Consider the following 24,022-nt stretch of genomic DNA (forward strand, 5'->3'; position numbering starts at 1 on the left):
CACGATAAATCGATCCCAGAACATCGATTGCCTGCCGCCGGACCCTCCGGTAAGTGTAGACGTACCCTTAACCAGACACGATAAATCGATCCCAGAACATCGATTGCCTGCCGCTGGACCCTCCGGTAAGTGTAGACGTACCCTTAGATGCTGGCAGCCTTTTCCATCCTGTTTCTACAGAAATGGAAGTTGGGTGGACTTAAGATAAGGGGAAGATTTTTTTAAAAATATGTCTTGAAAGCTCCTAACTTATTTTTGTCCATGCGACATCTGTTTCCATGGAAGCGGATCTGGGCACTAGCAGGTGAAACTGAATTTCAGCTGCTGGTGGCTGTTTCCATAGAAAAGAGTGGTAGATGGGTGGAAATCCAATTTCTGTATTATAATATTGCATTTTTAAATCCTACATACATGTTTTTTTAATAAACTAAGCAAAATAATTCTAGATTTAAATACAATTTAGATTGTGATGTTAAAAATAGGTTTAAAAAATTCATCATTAAGTCAAATGCTCTAGGATTCTGTTTTCAGTTACACTGCTGTAGAGCTGGAGTAGCTCCATTTAAGTCAATGGAGTTACTCTGGATTTACACCAATGGAACTGATAACAGAATTTGGTATTTTTATCCTTAATTCACACTATTTTGGTTTTTTCCATCCAATCAGATATACTCCAAGCAGTCCACACTTCTTAGTTAAGATATTGTCCTATTGATCCATAATTCCTTATTAGGAGAAAATCCATTTTTACCCTTTTAACTCTTTCTCCTTTCTTTTGATGGATTCTCTTCTTTCAGTCAAAAGCAAGGGTGAGTGGCTTCCTATTGAGCTAACACTGATAATTCATGAACATGCCAGCAGGAGGAGCTTGTGTATTAAAAGATACTTCTAGTAAAACAAGCACTGAGTTACACTAGATGTATATAACACTGTTTTCACATACAGCATGAACTACTGGATAGTCAATAACTGTCTGTTTTGCTGCATGATCCTACCAGTTGTCAGCAGTGGCCATCATTCTGGCAAACTGAATCCTAGTGTTAATGGTAATCTTGTTTATTATGAGAAATGCCAGTCAAGGCAAAATTTGTTTATTTCTTCCCTTTTGTAAATCTGATGCTTATGTATAATGAAAATTATATATATTTATTTTTTATTACTTCCAGTTTAGCCTTGGAAGACAGGTGACTAGGGTGGAACTGCTGATACCTGTTCCAGGAGACCAGCAGGCTATAACATAGCATTCCCATGAGCTGGATAGGGTGGATTGGCCTAAAAAGTCATTGTATCCGAAACTCACTTGTTATAGAAACAGGATAGCAAACCAAATGGATTTATACACATTTCGACCCAGACTATCAGGCCTAACAAATGGAAATGGTCATGGATTTCAGATAACAGCTGAACATATTACATGTATGACAAGCTGGAATGTTAGAACTCTATTTGCTCCAGGCCAGACTGAGCTAGTAGCAGAAGAGTTAAGGACATTACAAGTTTCCTTTGCTACCATACAAGAGACACATTGGCTGAGTACAGGCGAGTTGAGAGGTGGAAGTTACATTTTCTTTTACTCTGGTCATTCAAGTGGACACGCAAAGCATAGAGATGGGGTTGCTATAACAGTGGACAAGAAAACAGTTACTTCAGTGAACCGCTGGAAACAGGTGTCTGAGTGGATTGTCATAGCAGAGTTTACTACTGCTTACGATAAACTATGCATAACAGTGATCTGTTGTTATGCACCAGCAGAAGAGAGGGATGGATTCTATCAGCAGCTGGATAATTCTGTAGATGAGATTCCTGATCATGGTATGATCCTGATAATGGGATCTATGAATGCAAAGTTTAGTAGTGGACATGGTAAGCAAATGAATAGTGTTGGACCACACAGCATCATGATGGTAAACAATAATTGGAAAAAGTTAAAAACTTGCTGTGAGATGCATGATCTAATTATTGGTGGTATTTGGTTTCTTCACAAAGACACAGACAAGGTTACATAGAACTCACCAGATGGTCAAACCAGAAACCAGACTGACCACATTATCGGTAAAAGGCATAGACTGTCACTGTTGGATATTAGTCTATAGAAATGCTGAGTGTGGCAGTGATCATCCATGGGAAAAATTCAGTTAAAGTCCAGGAAAAAAAGATGTGGCAACTGAAACTAAATTTATCTTGATAAGATAAAGGATAACTCTATGAGGGAGGCATAAAAGGTGATGTTTGGAAGGCCTTTCAAGATATTAATTTGTGATGATGAAGAAATCTCCCTATAGTGTGGCTGGGAAATATTCAAGGAAACAACAAAACACAGTGGAGGAAGTTACTGGAAGGCATAAGCAAACAAGGAAAAGCTGGACAAGCCACAAAACAAGAACATCACTGTAAACGTGTAAACAAGTCAAACAAGTCTGCTGGGAGAGCGGAAGGAGTAAAAGCATTATGCAAAGTGGTGAAGAAATTACAAAGATTGGACAAGCAACAGTTTTGGAAAGAAGAGGCTCAGCAACTAGAGTAGACCTCCAGAAATCAAGATATGAAAATAATATACAAAAAGATTAAGTTATATGGAAACACAATCAGGCCAACAATGCAAGCGGCAAAAAAGGCTACCAGTGAACTAACAACAAATGCCAAAGTGGTGCTGGAAGTACGGAAGGAGCATTCTGACAAAGTCTGAACCCTGTAGTTCATCCCGATGCAAGCATTCTAGTCATGCTAGGTGAATCGGGCAGCTTTCAAAGAGAATGGACATCTGTACTACCATCAGAAGAAGAAATAGAGCAAGTGAAGCAGTTAAAAAACAGACAACTGAACAGCTCAATTGCTTAAAAGCCAATGGGACAAGTGCATTTGAAGCATTAGAAAAAATATAGAAAAAGGTATGGAAACAAGAGGTGTCACCAGATGACTGGCTAAAGGCAATAGTTGGGCCAATCTTGAAGAAAGGAGATCCTGCAAATTCAGATAATTATAGAGGTATAAGCTTATCGTCAGTACTGGGAAAAATCATGATGAAAGTAATTGTCAATGGATTAAGGCCAGTTTTAGAAAAATTAGTAAGCGAGGAACAGTGCAACTTCAGACCAAGTCCAAGTTGCATTTATTAATTATTCATGCTCTGACAGTTGATGGAACAAAAAGTGAGAATGGGGTTAAAGATGTTTGGTGTTTTCATCAACTTCACAAAGGCATTTGATTTGGTTTGTAGAAAAGCATTGTGGAAAGTAGCAAAATCATATGGAGTTTCAGATAAGATGATTGCAATTATAAAAGCTATGTATAAAAATTATTACTGTGCTGTAAGAATTGGTAGAGAATTAAGCAACTTATTCAAGTCAGTTTGGTGTAAGAGAAGGGGATATGGAATCACTATCGCTTTTCTTCATGTTCTTAAACATTAAGAATGTTAGATGAGTTGGACAATGTGACATTGGATGATCTACAGTTAAACTCCTTAGTTTGGGCAGATGACATCATACAACTGGCAGACTCATTTGAGTTAATGATGATGCTCTTTGCTACCTTGGATAATTGGTGTATTAATATGGTAATAATAGTATAATCATAAGTAGTAATAAATTCTCTCCCTCAGCACCTATATTAATAAAAATAGAATAGAAGTAACATTAATATACGCAATTGAAATTGATTCAGAAAGCAGGATCTTCTAGGTACTGCATATAGCTTTTGTTAATTTGGATTCTCCAGGGCTGTGATGTCACAAAATGAAAAATCATAAAATCTGGAAATGTTGAAATGGATATCTAATTATCTATGGCTACCACAGAGTAAGATTATGAACCCAGCTAAATTTTAATGTTTTGATTTTATTGACAAGCAAGCAAAACACTAAAGTGGTAATTTGTAAACCTTACTATTACACAAGAAGAACAAGTGAGTTGCTAAGAAGTTTTGAGATTGAGAATTTTATGCAATTATTTTCATGTTGCGGACTTTCTGGTCACAGCGAAAGAATAAGTACTGTAGTCGGAACTTTAGTGAACTTAGTTAAAATCAATATACTTAAGGCTGTGTCGAAACTGAGGCTACTTCAAACTATTCTGCTAGGGAAATGCACAACAATGAAACTTCACACGGCTATTTGAAAAGCATTTTTATTTTCTGCTAACATTTTCAATTTAGCAACTGATTTTGGCAGGGTATTTTCTGGAACCCACTGTCCATTATGTTGGGGAATATTGGCAACTGTTTATTAGCCTTACAAAACTATGGTTACCACTGACAAAATGAAGTACTGTTGACTGACTTACCTTACTAAAATACTCTGCTCCCTGAGGGTGAATTTTGCACCCTTGAACAGAGCCTGTACGAGGCCTATGTTCCACTTAGGTCCATCCCATTTAAGCCCTCAAAATACATCTTAAATGGAATCTAAGTGTGCCTATAATAATAATACCCACCTCTTATACAGTGCTTTTCATCAGTAGCTCTCCAAGTGCTTTTATGAAGGAAATAAGCCTTAGGCAGGCTCTCTGCACAGTGGTAAGTGTCATCCTGCAGGGAGAAGAGATCTACATGGAGTTAATGCATTGTTTGCTTCAAAAATACATCAGCTTTCAGCCAAAATAGTAAAGACTGCAGAAGAGCATCTCTCTTCTTAATTCATCAACTCAGATTGAATATTGGTATAAATAGCTGATTTTTACATGTCAAAATAACTTTGACTTTGCATGCTGCATAACCTTGTTATCATTTGGCTGGTTTGTGAAATGCTAATCAGTGATGTTGATTGAGACGTGTGTAAACTGTATAATTTTAAAACCTGTAGAGTCCTCTAAAAGTATGGCAAAAGTACATTATTCCTTTCTGCTGTAGTTTTTGGAGGTGTCTATAGCCTCTGAATGACACCTATGTAACCAGAAATTTCCGTTACTGCTTTTTGTTCTTAGAGTATTTGCTTTCCAAGTAAGTTGTTTTCAGAAGACTCATTCATGTAAGATCATAGTGTGTTGTGGGCCAAAATAGAATGAAGAATTCCCAGCGGCAGTGTGTTACTAATGTATTTCATCACGTAAGGATACATCCATCCATAATTAGAAGAACGTTAACTAGGGCATCATCCAAGCTTTTGTCTAGTTTGCCTTTACATATATCACTTTCAAATGCTTTTAATGCCATCTCTGAACTTCAGCCCATTGAGTTATGTTTTTATCTTAGAAATTACAGTCTTCCATAAAGTACTACTTGTTCTCATTTTTGCAAGAGCGCATTTGTAATTCAGACTCCAGTTAGCAGTATAAATAATGCAGGTCCATGTAGTTAAAGATATGTACTGTACTTTGCCATCATGGGCTGGATTCTCATAACATCTCCTTTTTCTACATTTAGAATAACTACAGGAGAATTTACACACAACATGAATTTATTCTGGTGTTTTTCTTTTTCTTTTTTCCCAGTGATATCCAACCTGTGGGAGAACCAGTAAGCAAAAGCAATCGCTCAAGAGTGGCTACCCGCTTTCCAAAGCTATCTCGACACCATCAAAGGGAGCCACGGAACCTGGAGCCTCAAAGTGGTGATCTCTGACCCTTTGTATAATTGTGAACATCAGCACCATGTACTTTAAACTGCCCTGTGATTCTGACCTATCCTATACTGTTGATTATGAAAGGCCCTGGGGAGAATACAGCTGCATTGAGTTAATTCCTGAAAGGAGACTCTCAATACTAAGGTTCATCATTCTGATTTAACAGGTTACTTTTGAAAGCAGCAAGCATTTTCCCAATGGAATATGAGGGCTCTTCATGGGGCACTCAGCAAATTGTACACACTTCCTTTGTTTTGTAAAGCATTCTCTTTTCTTCTAAACTTACTCCACTACTATGAGTCCCTTGTTTGTGCTGTAGTGTCTCTTACACTCATACCGTCTATTTCTGTTCCTGAGATCTGTGTACATCATGTTCGGAGAATATTATTTTTTCTTAGAAGTACAACTGTAATTATCACTAATCAATATTTGTCAGAAAGTTGTACTTAAAAAAACTTTCCTAACCCATTGCCTTTTTGACATGGAATGACTGTTGCTTTTTCATTATGATCCTCTGATGCACTCAAGAGTCTTCTATAAACGTTACAAAGTAAATGACGGAAGAAAAAACAGTAGAGAGGGCAAAAATAGCTTTTGTATGTTTCTAGTCAGATATTCCCAGAAGCTCTCACTTGTGAAGAGTAATTCTACCAAAATGGAGTTTCTAATAATTTTCTATTGAAATTTTTGTTTTTGCTGCAAGGCAAGGTGCAGTACAAGTCAGCTCAAGGAGTTTAGCAAAAAAGGAAACACAAAGTTAACATGTTACAGAATAGAGTTTTCCAGCATTTGGCTTTGTTCTGTTATTGATTTCTTGCTGATGTTATTATAAAAAGAATCTCTCAGCATAAAGAAAGGGGACATTTGGGCATTCTTACAACTACTTTGTAAGACACATGAAATGCTGTTGCTAAAAGATTGCCTAAGTTGAAAGTGCCTGTCACCTTTTTACTGGAAAGTGACTTGTAACGATGTTGTGAGAACAACTAAAGAAAACTGGGAGAATAATTGTTACAAGTGCTGGAAATCCTGAAATGGATCAACTGGAATCCAGTTCACAACATCTGTTAGCTATACTGCCACAGGCAGTAAACTATGCTTTAGCAATCTTTTTTTCCCCATGTATAGAGTCTTAACCAATATTCATTCATGTTTACTGAAGAATATATTCTGCTTTACCTGTGCACCAGAACAACTCTCTTCTCACAAGTTGTTTGGATAATCTGTGTTCCCATAGGTTGGTATATTGTCCGGCTATCCTGAAAGAAGGACAGGAGACACTTGGTATGGTTTTAATCAGACTGCAACTTTATTATTAGATGTCTGTGACCACCCAGCAGATAAAAGTGTATCATGTAGGTAACTCCATGTTCGTTCAGTTACTACCAAGAAGGCTTCTGCCAGCCCCCATCTTTTTCCATGCAGGTCCCCCAGCCACCTATTGCTGGGACCTTACCATCCACCACCACCCTTGTAGGAGGGTTAAGGTGGGCTGTAAGAAAGGGAGGTTGGCTCCCTGCCATACCATGTATAGGAGCCCTGAAGCCCCCCTCCCACCCTGTTCCATTACTTTAACCAACACCTCCGTTTTAAGTCCTTTACCAAGTCATTTATCCAGTCACTGTACACCTTCACTGTGGAGTACCTGAACTGGACATCCGCCCCACACTTACATAATGAGTTGCGACATATAGCCTAACTCCCTTCACTGTTAACCATAACAAAACCATCCCTGAACCTGCTGTGGAAGGCAAAAAAAAATCCACCCCACCTAGGCCAATCTGCTGATGAGGGAAAAAGTCCTTCCCAGATGCCCTAAAAGGAATGGCTAGCGTGATGCCCACAGCAGGTCCTGACCAAACCTGGTATTTTGCCATCTGAAGGGGAGGGGAGGGAAAGGTAGGTGCTGACTCACCTGCTCTGTGGAAAAAGAGCTCCTCATGCCCGGACTTGCCCTTCTTCAACTCCTTCACCCTTCCGGTCCCAGGGGATGAGTCAGTGTCGCCACGCTCACCCCATCCCCTTTTGCAGCAGCTTCTGACCTCTCTCCCTCACCCTTAAAACACTGTTTCCTTTCCCTCAGCAAGCCGGACAATGGCCCCCCACTTAAAGGTGCAGTGTGGTTCATTTTTGTTATTGACTGTCAGTGTATTATGTTAAAACCTGACAGTAGTTATAGAAACCCAAGGGGTTGGGTTTTTTTCAGAAAAAGAATCCACTTATTATTAATGCACTTTTTTGAATGTAGAGCTATTTTAAAAAGTCTAACGAACTGAGACCCAAATTCTTCAAGCCTTTGTCCCATTTTGTGGCACTTATTCACGAGTAGCCCTATTGACTTCAGTTGGACGACTCGCATGAATAAGGTTTGCTCAAAGTGAATAATGGTTGCAGACCTGGCTTCTGAGTGTGAAGAACGAGTCCTGTAATCCTAACATTGACATACACTATCATAGATTGCACTGAGTGATGGGAAAAGGCAACCAGCAGCAACCAGGTATTAACACGCGAGACCCCAAAAGAAAAATCGTGTCCCAGAAATGAAATATTGTTCTGTTACTTGCAATCTTATCTGCTACTGCAGTATTTTTTGCACATCTATAAGAGAGCTCCTTTACAAATGAATCCCAACAAGCAGCTTATCAGAAAAGCTAGATGTCTTGGTTGCATCAGAAAATGAGTTAATATTGGTGTTTGAATCCAGTAGGGTGGGGTGTTTGTTTAAAAATAAAAAATAATAAAATCTGTAAAGCCTCTCCGAACCAATTAATTTGATGCATATCTTATATTTTGAAGTTTGTCTTTGTTGAAAAATTCATAGATTGAATGTGAGTTCCACTTTGAAAGACTAAGAATTCATATCTTTAAAAGGTCTAAAGGCTTTACAAGATTGACAGGAGTGTAATCTGTAATTCATGTGCCAAATTTTGCCTACTAATATTGAATTACAGATTGAACTGAAAGCCTACCTTGCATAAATTCCTTTGGGGAGAATTGGATTTAGATGTGTTTACCACATGAATCTGTTTTCATCTTCAGAAAATAGTTCACAATGTACAGCTCCCCCACCCCATCTTTGAAAACCTGCAAATGGTAAGGAAACTAATTTAGCAGATACACATGTGCTAAACATAGAATGACATGTACTATCCATATTTTTAAAACTGTCCTTATTGGCTCTTTAAATTATCTCTTTCTCTCTCCTGATTAATTTGCCTTGCCTAATTTTTAGTATATGAATAAATATGCAAAAATACTGGACTTGTTTACAGTGAACAAGTTGTTCTCTGCTAATTTTAGCATAAAATTACTCCTAGGGGAATTTTGCGCCACTGCGCTTGCACCGAATTCATGTCCCTGCAGATTTTTTTGCTTCCCCGCAGAAAAATGACTTTCTGACAGGGAAGCAAAGGGAAGCTGCAAGAGCAGTCATGCACCACTCCCTAGCTGTGCAGGTACATCATTTCAGGCAGCCAATGGAGAGGTAAATCACCGCAGAGCTGGGGACACCCAGCCAGTGACTCCTACCCTGAGCTGGGTTCAGCTGCTAGTCCCAGCTGGGCTGGAGGCAGGAGAGGATGGGACTTCCTCTTCCCCTGCAAGGAGTGGCTGGGGCTGTGTCAGACCCACACCCAGAACCCCCCCACACACTCCCACAGCTGCAGGAAGCTCCGCATCCTCCCCTGCTTCACAGCTGTGGGGGGAGGTCTCTGTATGGGGACCTGCTCCCCCATCCACCCAACCACCATGCAGCTGGACCTCCCATACCCAGACACTCCCGCCAAACCTCCCCCTTACAACTAAGAACCCCCCCAGCCCTCCATACCTGAACCCCACCCCACTGAACCTCAACCCCTGCAGCTGCATCCCCCCTGCACTCAGACCCGCTGCCTCCAGGCCCCAACCCCTGCACCCGGACCACCTCCCACTGAGCTCCCTGCACTCAACACCCCCCACAAGCCTCATCCCCTGAGCATCCACATCCAGACCCCCACCCCACCAAGACCCCCCCAGCTGAGACCCCCACACCCAGACCCTTCTGCTGAGCCCCAATCACTTTCACTTGGAAGCCCCTACAGAGTCCCATTGCCCCTGCACCTGGAACCCCCTCAACGAGCCTCTGTGCATGCAGATTCCCCACACCTAGACCCCCCACTGAGCTGCCTCCTTCCAGATTGTCCCACACAGAATTCTCTCACTCCACACCTGGATCCCCCCACACTGAGCTCCTCCACACTTGGACAAATAAAACTTGCAGAATTTTAAAATATTGTGCACAGAATTTTTAATTTTTTGGAGCAGAATTTTTAATTTTTTGGCACAGAATGCCCTCACAAGTAAATAAAATGTATATATGATGCTAAGATTAGGGACTGCAGAGAACCTTCACTTTGTGATATGAGCTTGTGTTATGTACTGCAGTTATTAATCCACTTAAATACTCTTCTGTTGTCTCTTTAAGAAAATAATTCAGTGGAATCTCCTCTCCAGAATTAACACATTATAGAAGGTTATACAGTAGCTGAGCCTGCAATCTCAGTAGAAACATTCAATAACAGATTATACAATATGAGCCAGATCCTGCTTGCTTTACTCACATGAGTACCATGAGACTACTCACATGAGTTAGGTGAATAGAATTTAGTGTTCTAAGGATTCTGGCCAAGATTTTCAGAAATGCCTACTGATTTTGGATGCCCTAATTTTTGGCACCTGAGCCAAATGGGGCCTAGTTAGTTAGTCAGTCAGTTAGTGCTAAGAACTCATCCTCTGATGATCAGGCCCTTTAAAATGTTTTGGCACTGAAAATCTTGACCATCTAGTTTAAAGAATCTAGTAGGGTTATATCATATATGCATAAAAATACTGTAATCATAACAATGGTTCTAGTAAGTGTATAAGAATACTTTCAGTTTCTGCCATGTATCATTTAATTAAATGCATGCTGTTCTGTTTATGAAACACTGCTTTCGCAAATTTAACCCAGATTGGTAGTGACTGAAAGCTGTGACTTTCTGATAGCTGATCAGTGGCCTATGCAAAATGAGTTGGTGGGTTCAATCCAGTTCTTGGTAGATAAGCATGTACATCACTGAACACCAGTCATTTGTGGTGATCTGAGCAGTTAGATTAACAATCAAATAGTCCTGTCTTTTATAGAGTTGCCTTTTAAGTTTAGGATTGTAGCACAGTGTCAGGATAATATAGAGAAACTTGCAGTGTTACCTCCTATTCAGTACCTGTGCTATACATTAGGGCACTATGAAATCCGCATTAGCGAGAACATGGATGGAATCGCGGAATAAAAACAAAAACATGAATCGAGCACTAAAAAAAATCCAGCACTATACAAACAAATAAAGTTGTCTCCTCACTGTGGACCTGGGTCCAGAGGAGCTTTGTGTCCCCACCACGACCCCAGCGCTGGAGAAGATTTAATTAATTTTTTTTAATGGAAAAAAAAGAAATCAGAAAATAATAAATCTGAAAATACACAATAATAAAATGGATTTCATAGGGCCCTATGTATATATACAGTTTAAATCTCCAGGGTCTTAATCTGGAATCTTTTGTGAATTCTTAGAAGAAATTGTAGAAAAGATTTGTAATGCTGTTTTTTCTATTACATTCAAAATAAATAACTTCCTAAGAAACATAAAGTAGACAGCAGACAGTTTCAGTTTTATTACAGCTGGGATTGTCTGTCAGTATTAATTTGTTAAATATTGACTACAGTTATTCAGAATTTTGTCTATTTAGAGATTCTGGCATTCTATACACAGATTTTAATGCACTGACTTAAATCCTGTCTTAAATCAAATTTCCCATTTAAATCAAAACAAAAAAAAATCCCAAGATTAATTGGAGGCAGGATAATGACACAATAGCAAAGGCTTAACTTGACCTGTCTATTAAATCACACATTGGTGGAAGGATTCATAATTTCTAAGCCAGTCCTGTTTAAAAAACATTGTCACATGGTTAGTTGTAAACAAATTGTATAATTTTATAAAATGTACTGCAAGTTGTAAACCATTGTGATGGGATTAATATGATAAATATTTGCAGATACTGCATAATGGCAGTAAATTTGACTTTGGCTCACAAATAAGACCCAGATGTTAAGGTGCATTTTGTTGTTGTGAAATGAATGTTTTATTGTACAGAACAATGCCTTTTCAAGCTATCAAATCACTGAACCTACTTCGAACCTATATATAGGGTTGACTGGTTCAGAACAGCTAGCTAGTAATAAATGGGACCTGGAATGAGCATTGAGTGATCTAGTGATGCTGTCTGTAAGTTCATATTAATGACCTAACATGGTGATATTTTCTTATCAGTACATCAGAAGTGAAGAGCTGTGTTTTGTTGTTTTAGAAATGGGCCTCAATCTAGAAAACCCAGAATTTTGCAGGCTGGTCCAGACTCTAGTTGATGTATAAATCTCGCCTGCCCAAATATAGCAACTGAATCAATCCAGCTTCAATAGGGAAAATATTAAACTCTTAATACTTGGGAAACTGACTAATTCCCGGTTTTGTAACAGATGATTGAAAGTTTCCTCTGTTGCTGTTGGGGGCAAAACTGTAAAATAAAGGCTTCAGGCTTTCAGAAGTTCATAGTTAATCCGAATTGCCTCTCCTCTTGTGGCTCACTTTCTCAACGTGACTTCCGCTCAGGTTGGGCGCCAATAGGGGGAAATGGATTGCACTGAAGGTCGTGCAGGAGTTGGGGAGGAACTAGCATGGAAGCTGGCAGAAGGGAGTTGAGACCAGTGTCAGTGAAAGACATGTTGCAACATGAGGCTCTTGCCTGAATGTGTTGGAGGGAGGAGCTATCTTCCAGCACTTGAGGAGAGTAAGGAGATGGAAAAGGCGTTACATCAGCTAAGAGGTAGGCAGGGAAGTAAACTGGACAAGCTGAACAGGAGTATATACCAATAATCTAAGGTTTAAGTTGCTAGAAAGGACAGATTCTGTTCCTAACTAGTGTCATACTTACAGGAGTATGTTTCGTGGGACTCCCACGCCAACCTCCTTTTTTCTTAGTCTCAGATTTGCTCCTCTTCCCTACACTTAGCTATTGTGCATAGGGCTGCCAAGACTGTGGGAAAGTGAATTATCCCATAGGACAGTTTCCAGATCAATTAATATTTATTAGCCAAGTGTACCTATAAATAAATAAATGAAAACCCTCAAATGTGTTACATTCCTGAGGGGAGAGGAGAGATCTTATAAAATTAGCTATTTGCAAACTATGGCCACATAAGTTTTTGAAACTGATTTGAAGCTTTTAACCCTACCCTGATAGTAGCGTGTATAAGCAAGCAAAATAAATTCTATTTGCTTTAAAAAGGCACCTATTGGCCAATGAGATTACTCTATTCGAGGATTTCACTTTCTGTTTGCATTGTGGTAGCCATTTTATTTATGTTGCTTCAAAATGCCACTGGGACCTCTCTGATTCTACACAGTTGTTGTGTTTGAGGTTTCAGAAAAAAAACACTTTATTGTCCTTCATCCCATAATTCCAAATACTATGTGTGGGTGTTCTTAGAGTTACCCAAATTCCATGGGAATCCTGTGGAACAGATATTTTGGAAGCAGGTGAGGTCATGGCCAAAATTCTGCTCTGAGATCAGGTGCTATCTTCTGAGATAGGAGGGTCACCAAATGGCACAAAGGCATATAGGATATGTTGTCACAACAGAGTTAACTTGACTCCAGTGTTCTGTTCTACCAATGGGAGCTTCAGGCATATGGGAAAACTAGATTATCAGAGCCCAGATGACAGCAGAATTGAGTCCTTAAGATCAATAGGAGCAGCTGGTGCTTGAATGAGCCACTCCTGCAGATGCATTCAAGCTCCATCATCTTGGATCATGAGACTAATGAACTTAGTTGTCTCCTTACCATTTCCTCGTTATTTTTTTTTGGCCTATCTCACATACCACAACATGAAATATTAATTTGCTGAGCATTCAGCCATTTTGAATGCATGGTTTTGTAGCATTAGATATGTGCAATGTCTTAAAAATCATTTTAATATATTAAACTAGTGCTATTATAAATAATGTTTAAAACTATAAGTTGATGTGCATTATGTTTTATTACACTTTCAAGAAAAGATTAAATGTTTGCTTTGTACCCTTTGTTCTGCTCTGTTGCTGGACAATGGTGTGGCCCAGTAAATGTTGTTACATGTTCTGTGTCCCCCCCCCCCCAAAAAAGTTCACTTTATGGTCCTCTTACATATAAATTGCATTATTTATGACATCTCATCTGGAAATCTATCAATACAGATTTCTTATTAATAAGAACTCTTGTTTTTTCTGTTTATATTGACATGAATTTACACACAAGTAATTCACTGTAATATTTAAGAAGGAATCGATCAAATACATTCATATGGGAATATGTTTACCAATATTTCAGTAGCAGTGCCCATGTCGCTGAGAAACGTTAAACTGGTAGTTGATTTTTTCACATGGATAATTTGAAATGTTAAAAGAGTATATACATATAATGAATTTAAAGGAAAATAAAAGCTTTTGAAAAGAAATCATAATTCTGAAGGTCTGCACTTTCTAAGAAGCCCTGGCTATTGAGCAAAATAGACTAAAATACCCTTTTGTCTGGGACCAAACCTGTTGGCAACAGGGTTTCCTTTTTGTTTTTGTTACACAACTTAGAAAATAGGCAAGATTATTTTAATGTTAAGGTAGCGTATATGTATATATAGTATTCAGATAAGCATCTATAAACTCTTTATATTATTTGTAAACCATGTTATGTTAATGTTTACATGATAGAATTTTTAAACAAATGTATATATAATTTTCTAAATACTTTGTTGTATTAAATATTTCTTTTGAAATATCCTGTGGTAATTTTGTTATAATTTCATTTAAATATGCCACTATACTAACAAGAAAATAAAAAATTGGCATTTTGTATGGTAAAAGATAGCATGTTTGCAGCCTATTTGTGGTACTCGGCTGTTTAAAAACAGTGATCTGTGATTTATTTTCACCTTTTAAATGTGCAAAGTTAATACAAATATACTTTGGGCTAAATTTCCAAAAGAATGTACTAGGCATCTGGTTTTAATTAGATTAATATTCTCATTCATTGTGTCTGATGAAGATTATTTGATGTGTGAAATCTAAGAGACATGGATATCAGATGTACAGTCAACCAAACAAATAAGAAAACAAAACAGTAAACATCTTTCAATTATATTCTCATCTTGTCTTCCATGTTGCTGTTAGAAAAACACATTTGCCATTGAAAATATGTTCCAAGCAAAAACCAATTCAATTAAATGGGGTCTTGGAATCCCAGAAGTATTAGGGAGAAAAGAGTTTAATGAAAACATTATTATTAATGGGAATATTTCAAACATTAAAAGCAAATCTTTTGTTTTATATAAGACAAACTGACCTATTTGACAAAGAGCACGTCACCTTGGACCTTTTTATATTTTCTTATAATTATTTCAAATACAGTGGACTAGTTAAAGATCACTCCCTGCATTCTATTCTGAAATCATAGTTTTCATATAACTCCATTGTTTTGTTAGATCCAGTGTTGCCTAGGAGTTAGAGCAGGGGACTGAATCACAAGGATCTGAGTTCTTTTCTTCTGTCTGCCAATGACCTGCCATGTGGTATCAAACAGTTTTGAAAATTAGACTCATTTTAATCTCCCTCTGCCTCCATTTTCTTCCTCCATAAAACAGGAACAATAAAGCTGCTTCAAAGATTGCCTGCACAGATCTACAGATTTGGGATGTGTGTGAAAGCTTAGAACCTTTTGGGAAGGCAGCAGTTTTCATGGGCTTTGCATGCACATGCCACATGTTCGTAAAGGAGGCTATAAAGGGACCTCCGTCCTTTATTCTCCCTCAATTTCTTTTTACTACTGAGACAGAGAAATTGGAACTCCTCTTTCCTATAATCTGCCAGGTTGGATTTTGTTTTTAGCTAATTAACTTTTCGTAAAAATGGGCTGTATTATTGTTGAATTTCTTGTGGAAGCTTACGGAATTACATAGTTGTAATTGTGTGCTGTGCATTGGAATCTTAGATGAAAGGCACTAAATAAATGCCAAAAGTATTAACTCTCATTTAGCCAGTGTGATATACAAAATTGTTATCCAGAAATGCATTTTCTTAACAGGAATTAGGCTTACTTGGACAGGCCATTATTTTATTTCATTTCATTTGGTTACTTTCTTATGTTCAGCGTCCAAGTATCTATATTTGGATCCCAGAGAAATCATATATTTAGATATCCAGATTAGTATTTACATACCTAAAATGCATACTTGGTATGTAAGTACTTATGCGAAAACCCAGCTGCTAAATTTGGGTGCCTAAGATGAGTGGAAAGCTTAAATTGGACCTTCTGTGTATACTTAGTCAAGTGTTAGGTAACAAAAGAAGTTGTAATTTAAAATAATTATACAGGCAGGAAGGGTCTGCTTGTTTACAACATAGTCAGGTGAGTAATTCCATTAAAACTGGTGAAACTCCTCATGTAAAAAGAGATTACGCTTGTGTAAGACCCACTGAAATCAGTGGAACTATCAAATGAAAGGGGGTTTGTAGGCTCAGGTGCTTAGTCCTTTATGAGGTTTTTTTTTAAACTAGCAAGCAAACTTATGATCAGTTAGTCATGACAGTTACAGTGCAGTTTAACACAGCAGTGCTGAAGGATACAGCTGCCATTAACAGTACTGTTTACTAATCAACTATGAATGCTGAACCTTTCACATTTTAGTAATTTTAAATCCTGTTTAGAAAAAAAATGTGCCTATACAACTTGTCAGTCTGGGTCCTAAGTTTTGAACAGAAAAGTTTCAGTCCATATATATGGTTATAATTTATACAGCAGGAAAAAATGTTTTTTGGGATTTCATAAGCTTTATTTTGTCTTGCCTAAGAACAGAACTGAACAGTTAATCCTTAATGTAGGCTAAAGCCTTTTTGTATCTTAAAAAACCTTTTTTTTTTTTTAATGACAGCATCAAATGATTTTTCCTTACCATGCAACATCTCTTTATGCAATATTGTGGCATGGTACTTACGCCATGCAATGACCAGCTGAAATAAAATACTTTCATCCATTTCAGAAAGGATTTTGTGAATTCGGCATGATATTGTACATAGAAACATTACATAGTAAATGCTGTGTAGAAAAAGCAGAATCAGTGCTGGCATGTATTATGTGATAAGAATATTGTTTTGTCACCAATTTGCTAGCAGGGCTGCTTCTGTTTATTTTTATTGTGCAAACGCCAACAGAAATGACTTGAACTTTTCTACCACTGCTTCGAGTAAGAAAAATATTCAGCAAATTACACATAATTATATTAACAATAATGGAGTTGCTGCTTCATCTTTTAAGATCAGAGTCCTGTTGTCTGTGTTGGAATATCCTATAACTAAATTGGCCTGGGATTTTCAAAGGGGCCTTGAAAGTCACTTGAAGTTGGACACTTAACTCCCATGAATTCCTTTGAAAATACCAGCCTCGATAAATTCCATTAAATTAACAGTTCTGGACACCCTTACTCAGACAAATAATCTTTACACATGCAAAATCAATGGGGCTGTTAATGTGAATTTGTACTACTCATGTGCTTAATATTAGGCATGTGTTTGGGACTATATGATTCCCTGTCAAAGAGAACATAAAACAATGACTCATACAGGACATAGTATAGAAAAAGCCTGATTTTGTTACCCTCGGTCATGCAGACCCATTGACTTAAGTGGAAACCATGCTCGATTAAGACCTGCCCCCAAATTAACTACAGAGCCTGGGAATAAATTAGATAAATTAAGTTCTAGGTTAGAATGAGGTTAGAATTTGGAGGACCCCTTCAACTCTGCTTTTGTGGATGTGTCAGACCTTTCATGCGAATTTAATATATTTTTTCTTTAATATATTAGGAGTCAAGTTCATTGGGGAAAATGTATAATACTTTGAACTATAAGGCTCTGATATGTGTGTAAGCTACTGGATGTGTTGAGAGGCACAATGCCAAAAGTAGAGTCCCTCCCAGTACCTGAGGAGTGCAGTAACAGCCTGCTAATACTCACTTTGGCATGGATGGATCATAATTTTATGTTTCATTAAGAAAAAGATGTGATAAAAATGATTTTGAGAGGCTTGCTACGTATATTTTCTGTGTGAAAAATAGTTATTGGTTAAGAGAAAATAGCAATGAAAAAATTAAGCACCTTTTTGTACCATTTTGAATATATTTGTTATTAAATTTATATTTCTTAACTTTATTTCCCACCAGGTTCCCCATCTGTTTGGGTCCTCCTTCTTGCAAATTCCTCCATGAGTTCAAGTGCCTTTCACAACAGTTTGAGGTTCCAGTGTCTGCTTTCAAATCTCATTTTCAATTATAAAAATTAAAACTCCCAATTTCATGTATTATATGAAAATGAGGTTTAAATGATCAAAGGACCTCAAATGCCTTCAAAAAGAATCTGGATTCATGGAGGAAGGGGGAATGAGAGGCCACTTAAAACAATTGTTTTGTCTCTTTCCCTTTGCCCCACTTCCATGCCCAGCTGTGTCTAGTAATAAGGGTGCAGATATATGCTATAGAATGCTGGTATTACATCACAAAGAAGCTAGCCAAATCGAATAGAACAGTGCCTCATGCTGCATTCTAATCCTAGACCAAGAAGATTTTGGATTAGTGAAATAGCCATCAGATCTGAAAGTGAGTATTTTGTGTGAGTTATTGTTTAATGTTTTGCTTTTACTTTTACATTTCTATTCAGGACTGAATGTCTGTATTGGGTCATTCTGGGTTTTTATGAAATAAAAATAAATGATTTTTTACCCTATTCAAACCTTGCTTAAAGATTTTACTAAGCCTTTCCTGGTTACTTTGGGAAATCCAATTTAATAACTAAGTCTTAAATAATGGCATACCATATTACAAATATCAACAACTGTGTTATAATCACAGGGGGTATCACACTATTTTATTTTAATCTGGTGCAAATGATGTGTGCATTAATTGACACAAATTATAGAAAGTAACACCATAAAATAATTTGGAATCAGAAAGGTGTAGTTTGACTTCATTGATCTACCAAACCAGTCTATTCCTTAAGTGGAAGACTAAAGAAAAATCGATGATGACCTCGGCACTGAACTCTTTAAACTGTTGGGGTGTTTGAAGGATCTGCTTTTCTGATCTGAACATGAGATACAAACTAATACTTTGTACAATTTAACTCCTAGATTTATCATGAAGCAACTCAAACCCTCAATAGGCTTTTGCTTGACACAGTACTGGAATACAAAATTAAGTGTGTATCCAGAGTTGCAGTTTTAACTGCAAGCAGTTAATATGATGAGGCATTTTGCAGTACTTTAAGACATTATTTGCATGTTTGTAATCCATCTGGCTGATTTTTTAAATGATTAACATTATTAAAAACAGAATAGGATTGATGAACTGTCTTATAAAAATAAGTGATCTGGAGACAGATACACCAGTACATACATTGATTGCAAGTAACAAAACCGGAGGATAATTAAACAAACAATAGGAAAGAGTAAACACAAGAGAGAGCTTCTTCCCACACAGCAAAATGAGGTGAGAGTTACAATATATATAAACGTATGCATGTATATAGAGAAGAAAACAAAAATTCCTGCATTGCAGCACAGTGCCACCATATGTTCCATGATGAGATGCATTCGAGTAGATAACGAATGTGTTAAGGATTCTGTCAAGCCACAGGATCCTTTTGGATAAGTCAATAATTAACAAATACTCTGTTGTCTGCTGTACTAATCAGTGCAGATAAAGTTCTCCTCTCTGCATGACAGAGCTAGACTATGATATTCTGCTCTCTCTGCATGATTGGAACTCCCTTTGACCACACTATATTATGCAGAACTCCCGTTGAGATGTGATTAATGGGAAATCTGGACATGCAGAAACAGCAGAATACTGACTTCAGATTGACAATGCAGATCTGAGAGAAGAAATTTGACCTGACTTTGTCATGCTTTCAGCCCGGGCCTCTGTTTCTGTTTGCCACTCACCATGTGCACAGACAAATGATTGCACCTTCAAAAGTAGATAAGCAGCCATTTTGTATGTACAAGTAGAATAATGAAAACTAACTACCTCATCTGCACCTTGTGCAAGAACTGCTGTATGCTCATTCTTGCACAGGGTGTGCCAAAACAGGATAACTTAGAGCTGGCTGAAAGTTTCATGTCAATTTCTCCATGGACTCATTTTCCTGTACTGTAGCCATCTAATCCAGTGTACTACAAATCTAAACCCACACCTCCAGTACAGAAAACAAATTAAGCTCTTCATAGTATTAAAAATGCAATGGAAGATCCGGAGTCAGCTCTAGTAGAATTGAGCCTCAGGGCTACGCTCACTTGCAATGGTGGATAATGGCCCCCAAGAGGCCAGGCGTAATGGAGTGCACTGTGCTTTGATCTATCCCCTGGCCCACTCCTGAATACATCCTGCTATGTGGAGCAACAGAATGCACCAGCTGAAGATTCCCTCATGCTAATGTAATACAGCTGCTTCACTAAGTTTCCTTTGTGCTGCTGGCCTAGTGTAAATGGGACTTACGTAGGGTCAAAGATCTGGCCCTTATTTGTATCCATGTTCTCATGAAAGTATTTATTTTATTGCACAGAGTGTTGATATAAAGATCTCGTGCTAAAATAATAACAGCAATTTAAATTAATCAGATTTCCTTCTAATGAATGTTTTCCATACTCATTAGGATTCATTGCACTGATAGTACGTGATTCATTACACAGATAATGCATGAGCTAATTAGCTAGTTAAGGTTAATACTCTAAAATGTCTAGTAGGAATTACTTAAATTAGTAAATAATGTTGGTTCAAGTAAATTTTATTAACTTCTTTGAAAATTAGCTGAGGAGCCACACTAGGGAGTCAAAGATTGAATTGGCTCTGGACAATGAACGCCCCTCTCATCCGAAAAGGAGGATCCTTAGAAGTCGTTGTTGTGTCACAGTCATTAACTAGAATGGATGTCTCTGCCCATGCTGGACTCTCGTGTGGGTACATAGAGTATTTCAGTCTCCATGACTGCCAAACTACTGCCTTCCACAAGCAGTGATAATTCATTTAAAAATAAAGGGCCAAATCAGTTGGTGTAAATTGGCATGGAGTTACACCGGTTTACACCAGCTGAACACCTGGCACATTGTTTGATCAATAGCCCTGGCTAGTATAAGGAGGTTGTAAACATTTATGATTTCATTGGGAACCATTAAAATGTTTCTGTTTGCAGTTAACCAGTGCATGCAAGGATCTAGACTGTGCATATACAAATTCTTGTGTAAGAGGCCACATGTAGCTGTGCTGCCCTACTCCCCTTTTGCTTCAGGGACGTGGTAACTTGCAGGTTTCTACTCCAGCACCCCAGCACCCTCTCAGCATGTGGGGTTGGCCACTTACTACTACTCTATGGCTACTTTGCTCTATGTACCTGGCCTCAAGGTTCAGGGAGGCCCTGTGGTGATGGGGCTGGGGGTCCTTAATGAGCCTTAAACCCCTGCACAGGTGTATAGACTGGGCCAGATATGGCCCAAAGAATTTAAGCCCTTGCTAGACAGATTTTCATGTATATTATATCATAATGGTAATCCTCACTTAGGCTGCCCAGAAATCTCACTGGCTGACTGAAGGCTGCCATTGATGGGCAAGAGGAGAGAAACATCCAGCCCTCTTCTGCTGTCTTGATCGTAAAAGGAGTGAAACTCTGATTAAGTCCACAGAGATGCATTCTGTCCAAACTAAAATGGGGCATAGAAACTGAGGAAAACATGAATGATCTAACCTGACAATACAATTTCATTTAACAAACAGAATGTGTGCTAGATAATTCATGCAGACATCTCATGTAGTTTCATATTTAATTACGTGTGATCACCTTTTGTTTCCATAGTAATCCTCTCTTACTTAGAAACTCACCTGTTCATGGCCCAAGCTAGTACTGTAGCATGGAATTCTGTTAGACACTTAGGTACTATATTCATTTATTTATGTATTGGATGAGATTTATTTACAATTACTTACTTTGTCAAGTGATTTTGCTTTGCAATAGTAATTCTGTCTTTTGAGTCTGTGGTTTCATGACAATCCAAAGTGTGCCCCTTGACCCATTTTCGGAGTGAGGAATGGTACCACCACCAGAGAGTGCAGAGACAGCAGTGTTTAGGGTGTTCAAAGTGTTGATATATGTACAATCAGCATGATCAGTCTGTGGAGGCAGCTCTCCAGCAGTCTGCTATGAAACTAATCTGCTCCTGTGCAATACGCACAGATGGATACTTCTTTGTGACATGTTCAGCCTGCAAGAAGGCTGAAGCTATTCTATTCTATGTTCAAAGGAAAGGGAATCTCAGTCTCTGCCTATGTTTAAAAGCCCCACTAAAGCCTGAAGTCAGCCAACCCTGCCCAGATGGCTGTTTGTTTAGGATGTTTTTTGATGAAAGGTGGAATATTGGAAAGAGAACTGAAAAAAATATTGGGAAAGTGCAGATGATTTGTCTGAAGACAATTCTAAAACTAAGATCCTGGCTCATAAAAATGCTGGGCATCACATCAGCCAGGCCTTCAAATGTGCTACTTGATTTGCATGTGCTCAAAATTGAGGGTGCGAATTGATGGCCTAATAGTTTGAGGTGCTGAGTGCTCTCCCTGCCATTAGTTTCAGTGGGAGCTGAGGATGCATTCAATAGCAGCTGAGACAGAGCTTTCTCAGGGGCTGGTTCAAGGCTGTGGAACGATCCAGGACCTCACCACCATCTGTTCCAAGTGCAAGGAACATTTCCTCAACCTGCCTTCTCCAACATAAACACAGAGTGTGTGTACATTTCTTTTAAACCAAACCAAACCAAACCCTACCAATACCAAACACTATGCTGCACAAAGAATTCTGTGTTGTGAATGAGAATGATGAGGATGAGAGAGAACAAAAACACATGACCAATGTTAGTCATGTTGCTGAATACACTGCTGAAAGGTACTCTGATATTATGGTGATGAGGGCAGAATAAGAATGGAATAAAACAGCCTTGTGTTACAGGGCTCTGAAAGGGTGCTTTTGAATGTTTGGCCCCGTGTTGAGCAATTACTCATAAACCCAATCCTGCAGTCTTTACTCCAGTTTGTATTGGATTGTAGGGGCTTCTTGATTGCACTCAAAATATTTTTCAGTGCAAAGCTTATTTTGATTTCATGGGTGATAGGAACAAAAAAAAAAAAACAAACAATAAGAAGCAATAAGCATTTAACCAAAAAATAATGCCGTCTGCTGGCTCCCACAAAAATTAGTGCTTCACAGCATATATTGACAAAGGCTAGTTATAGTATTTATGGTAGAATCACTGGCCGAATTAAAGGAAAATGTAATTTGGAATAATTATCACTTACTGTATGCTAGGTAGCTGGTACAAATGTTAATGTGATGTTGTTCCAATGGCAAGAGCAGCTCTGTCTGTCACCATACAGTACATCGTACTCTATCGGAGGTTCTTGATTAATATGCATGTTTGGACACTGTTAAAAAATGCCATTATTACATGAGTGGAGTTTCAAAAATATGCACAATTCAACATTGTAGCCAGTTTTCTGTAGCTAAGGGGACAACAGTTTTGTGAGGTGCTGAGTGCCTTCTGCAGGGGCTGGCTGAGCCCTCTCAATGCCTATTGAAATCAATTGCTTAGGACCTTATATGGTCAGGCCCCAAATCTGTACAAAAACTGACGTTTAGGTTGACTATGCCTGAGATAGAGAAAAACGTTCTCTTTACTCTAATTGCAGTTTGAAAGTTTTCCTGGGTTAATAATTAATAGATTTTAATTTGGATTTGTATAAGCACTAATAAATCGGGCACCTGGTGTGGGTCTTAAATGTCAAATTTAGCCCTAATGATTTTTCCTGAGTCAGCTGTACATCTTTATGACTAGAAGCAAAACAGAACATACTAAACTCTATAGTCACAGTGCAGTTGATTAGTGTATAAAGAGCTTGCCTGGAAGTAAAAAGCTGAAATGAGCACTCGGCAGAGCAGTCAGCTTGTACACACGTAAGTTTGCCAACATTTCCAGTATAAAACAAATGACTCGTTATGTAATACTATGTGTTGTGCCTGGATTCTGACACTCTGTGATTCATCTCCTAGTTTACTAAAATAGCAAAAAATATGAGTAAGTGTGTCAAATCTTGGAATTCAAATTTTCAAGAAAGCCTACAAAATTCACAACTTCCATTATCCCTGCTGGATGGGTAAAATATCTCTTTCCATAAATGACTATCCAACTTCTTCATGCCCTTTACTGTTATTAAATTAGGCTCCTACTGCCTACAGGAAAGCACTTTATAAAGACATCATAAATAGTTAAGGTCAAT

The 24,022-nt window shown here is 38.2% G+C and overlaps 1 protein-coding gene across 1 annotated transcript in view; it reads left to right on the forward strand.

The window, feature by feature from the left end:
* SNX29 (sorting nexin 29) overlaps positions 1-7,398 on the forward strand; it is a 472,333-nt gene extending 464,935 nt beyond the window's left edge. The window contains exon 21 of the mRNA XM_026650716.2: positions 5,427-7,398. Within this exon, the coding sequence (XP_026506501.1) occupies positions 5,427-5,556 (130 nt within the window). The 3' untranslated portion in view covers positions 5,557-7,398. The remainder of the gene's footprint in view (positions 1-5,426) is intronic.
* The last annotated feature ends 16,624 nt before the right edge of the window (positions 7,399-24,022 follow it).

The sequence above is a fragment of the Terrapene carolina genome, unplaced genomic scaffold (genome assembly GCF_002925995.2).
Source record: "Terrapene carolina triunguis isolate 2854851 unplaced genomic scaffold, T_m_triunguis-2.0 Scaffold93, whole genome shotgun sequence".
Taxonomy (NCBI): Eukaryota; Metazoa; Chordata; order Testudines; family Emydidae; genus Terrapene; species Terrapene triunguis.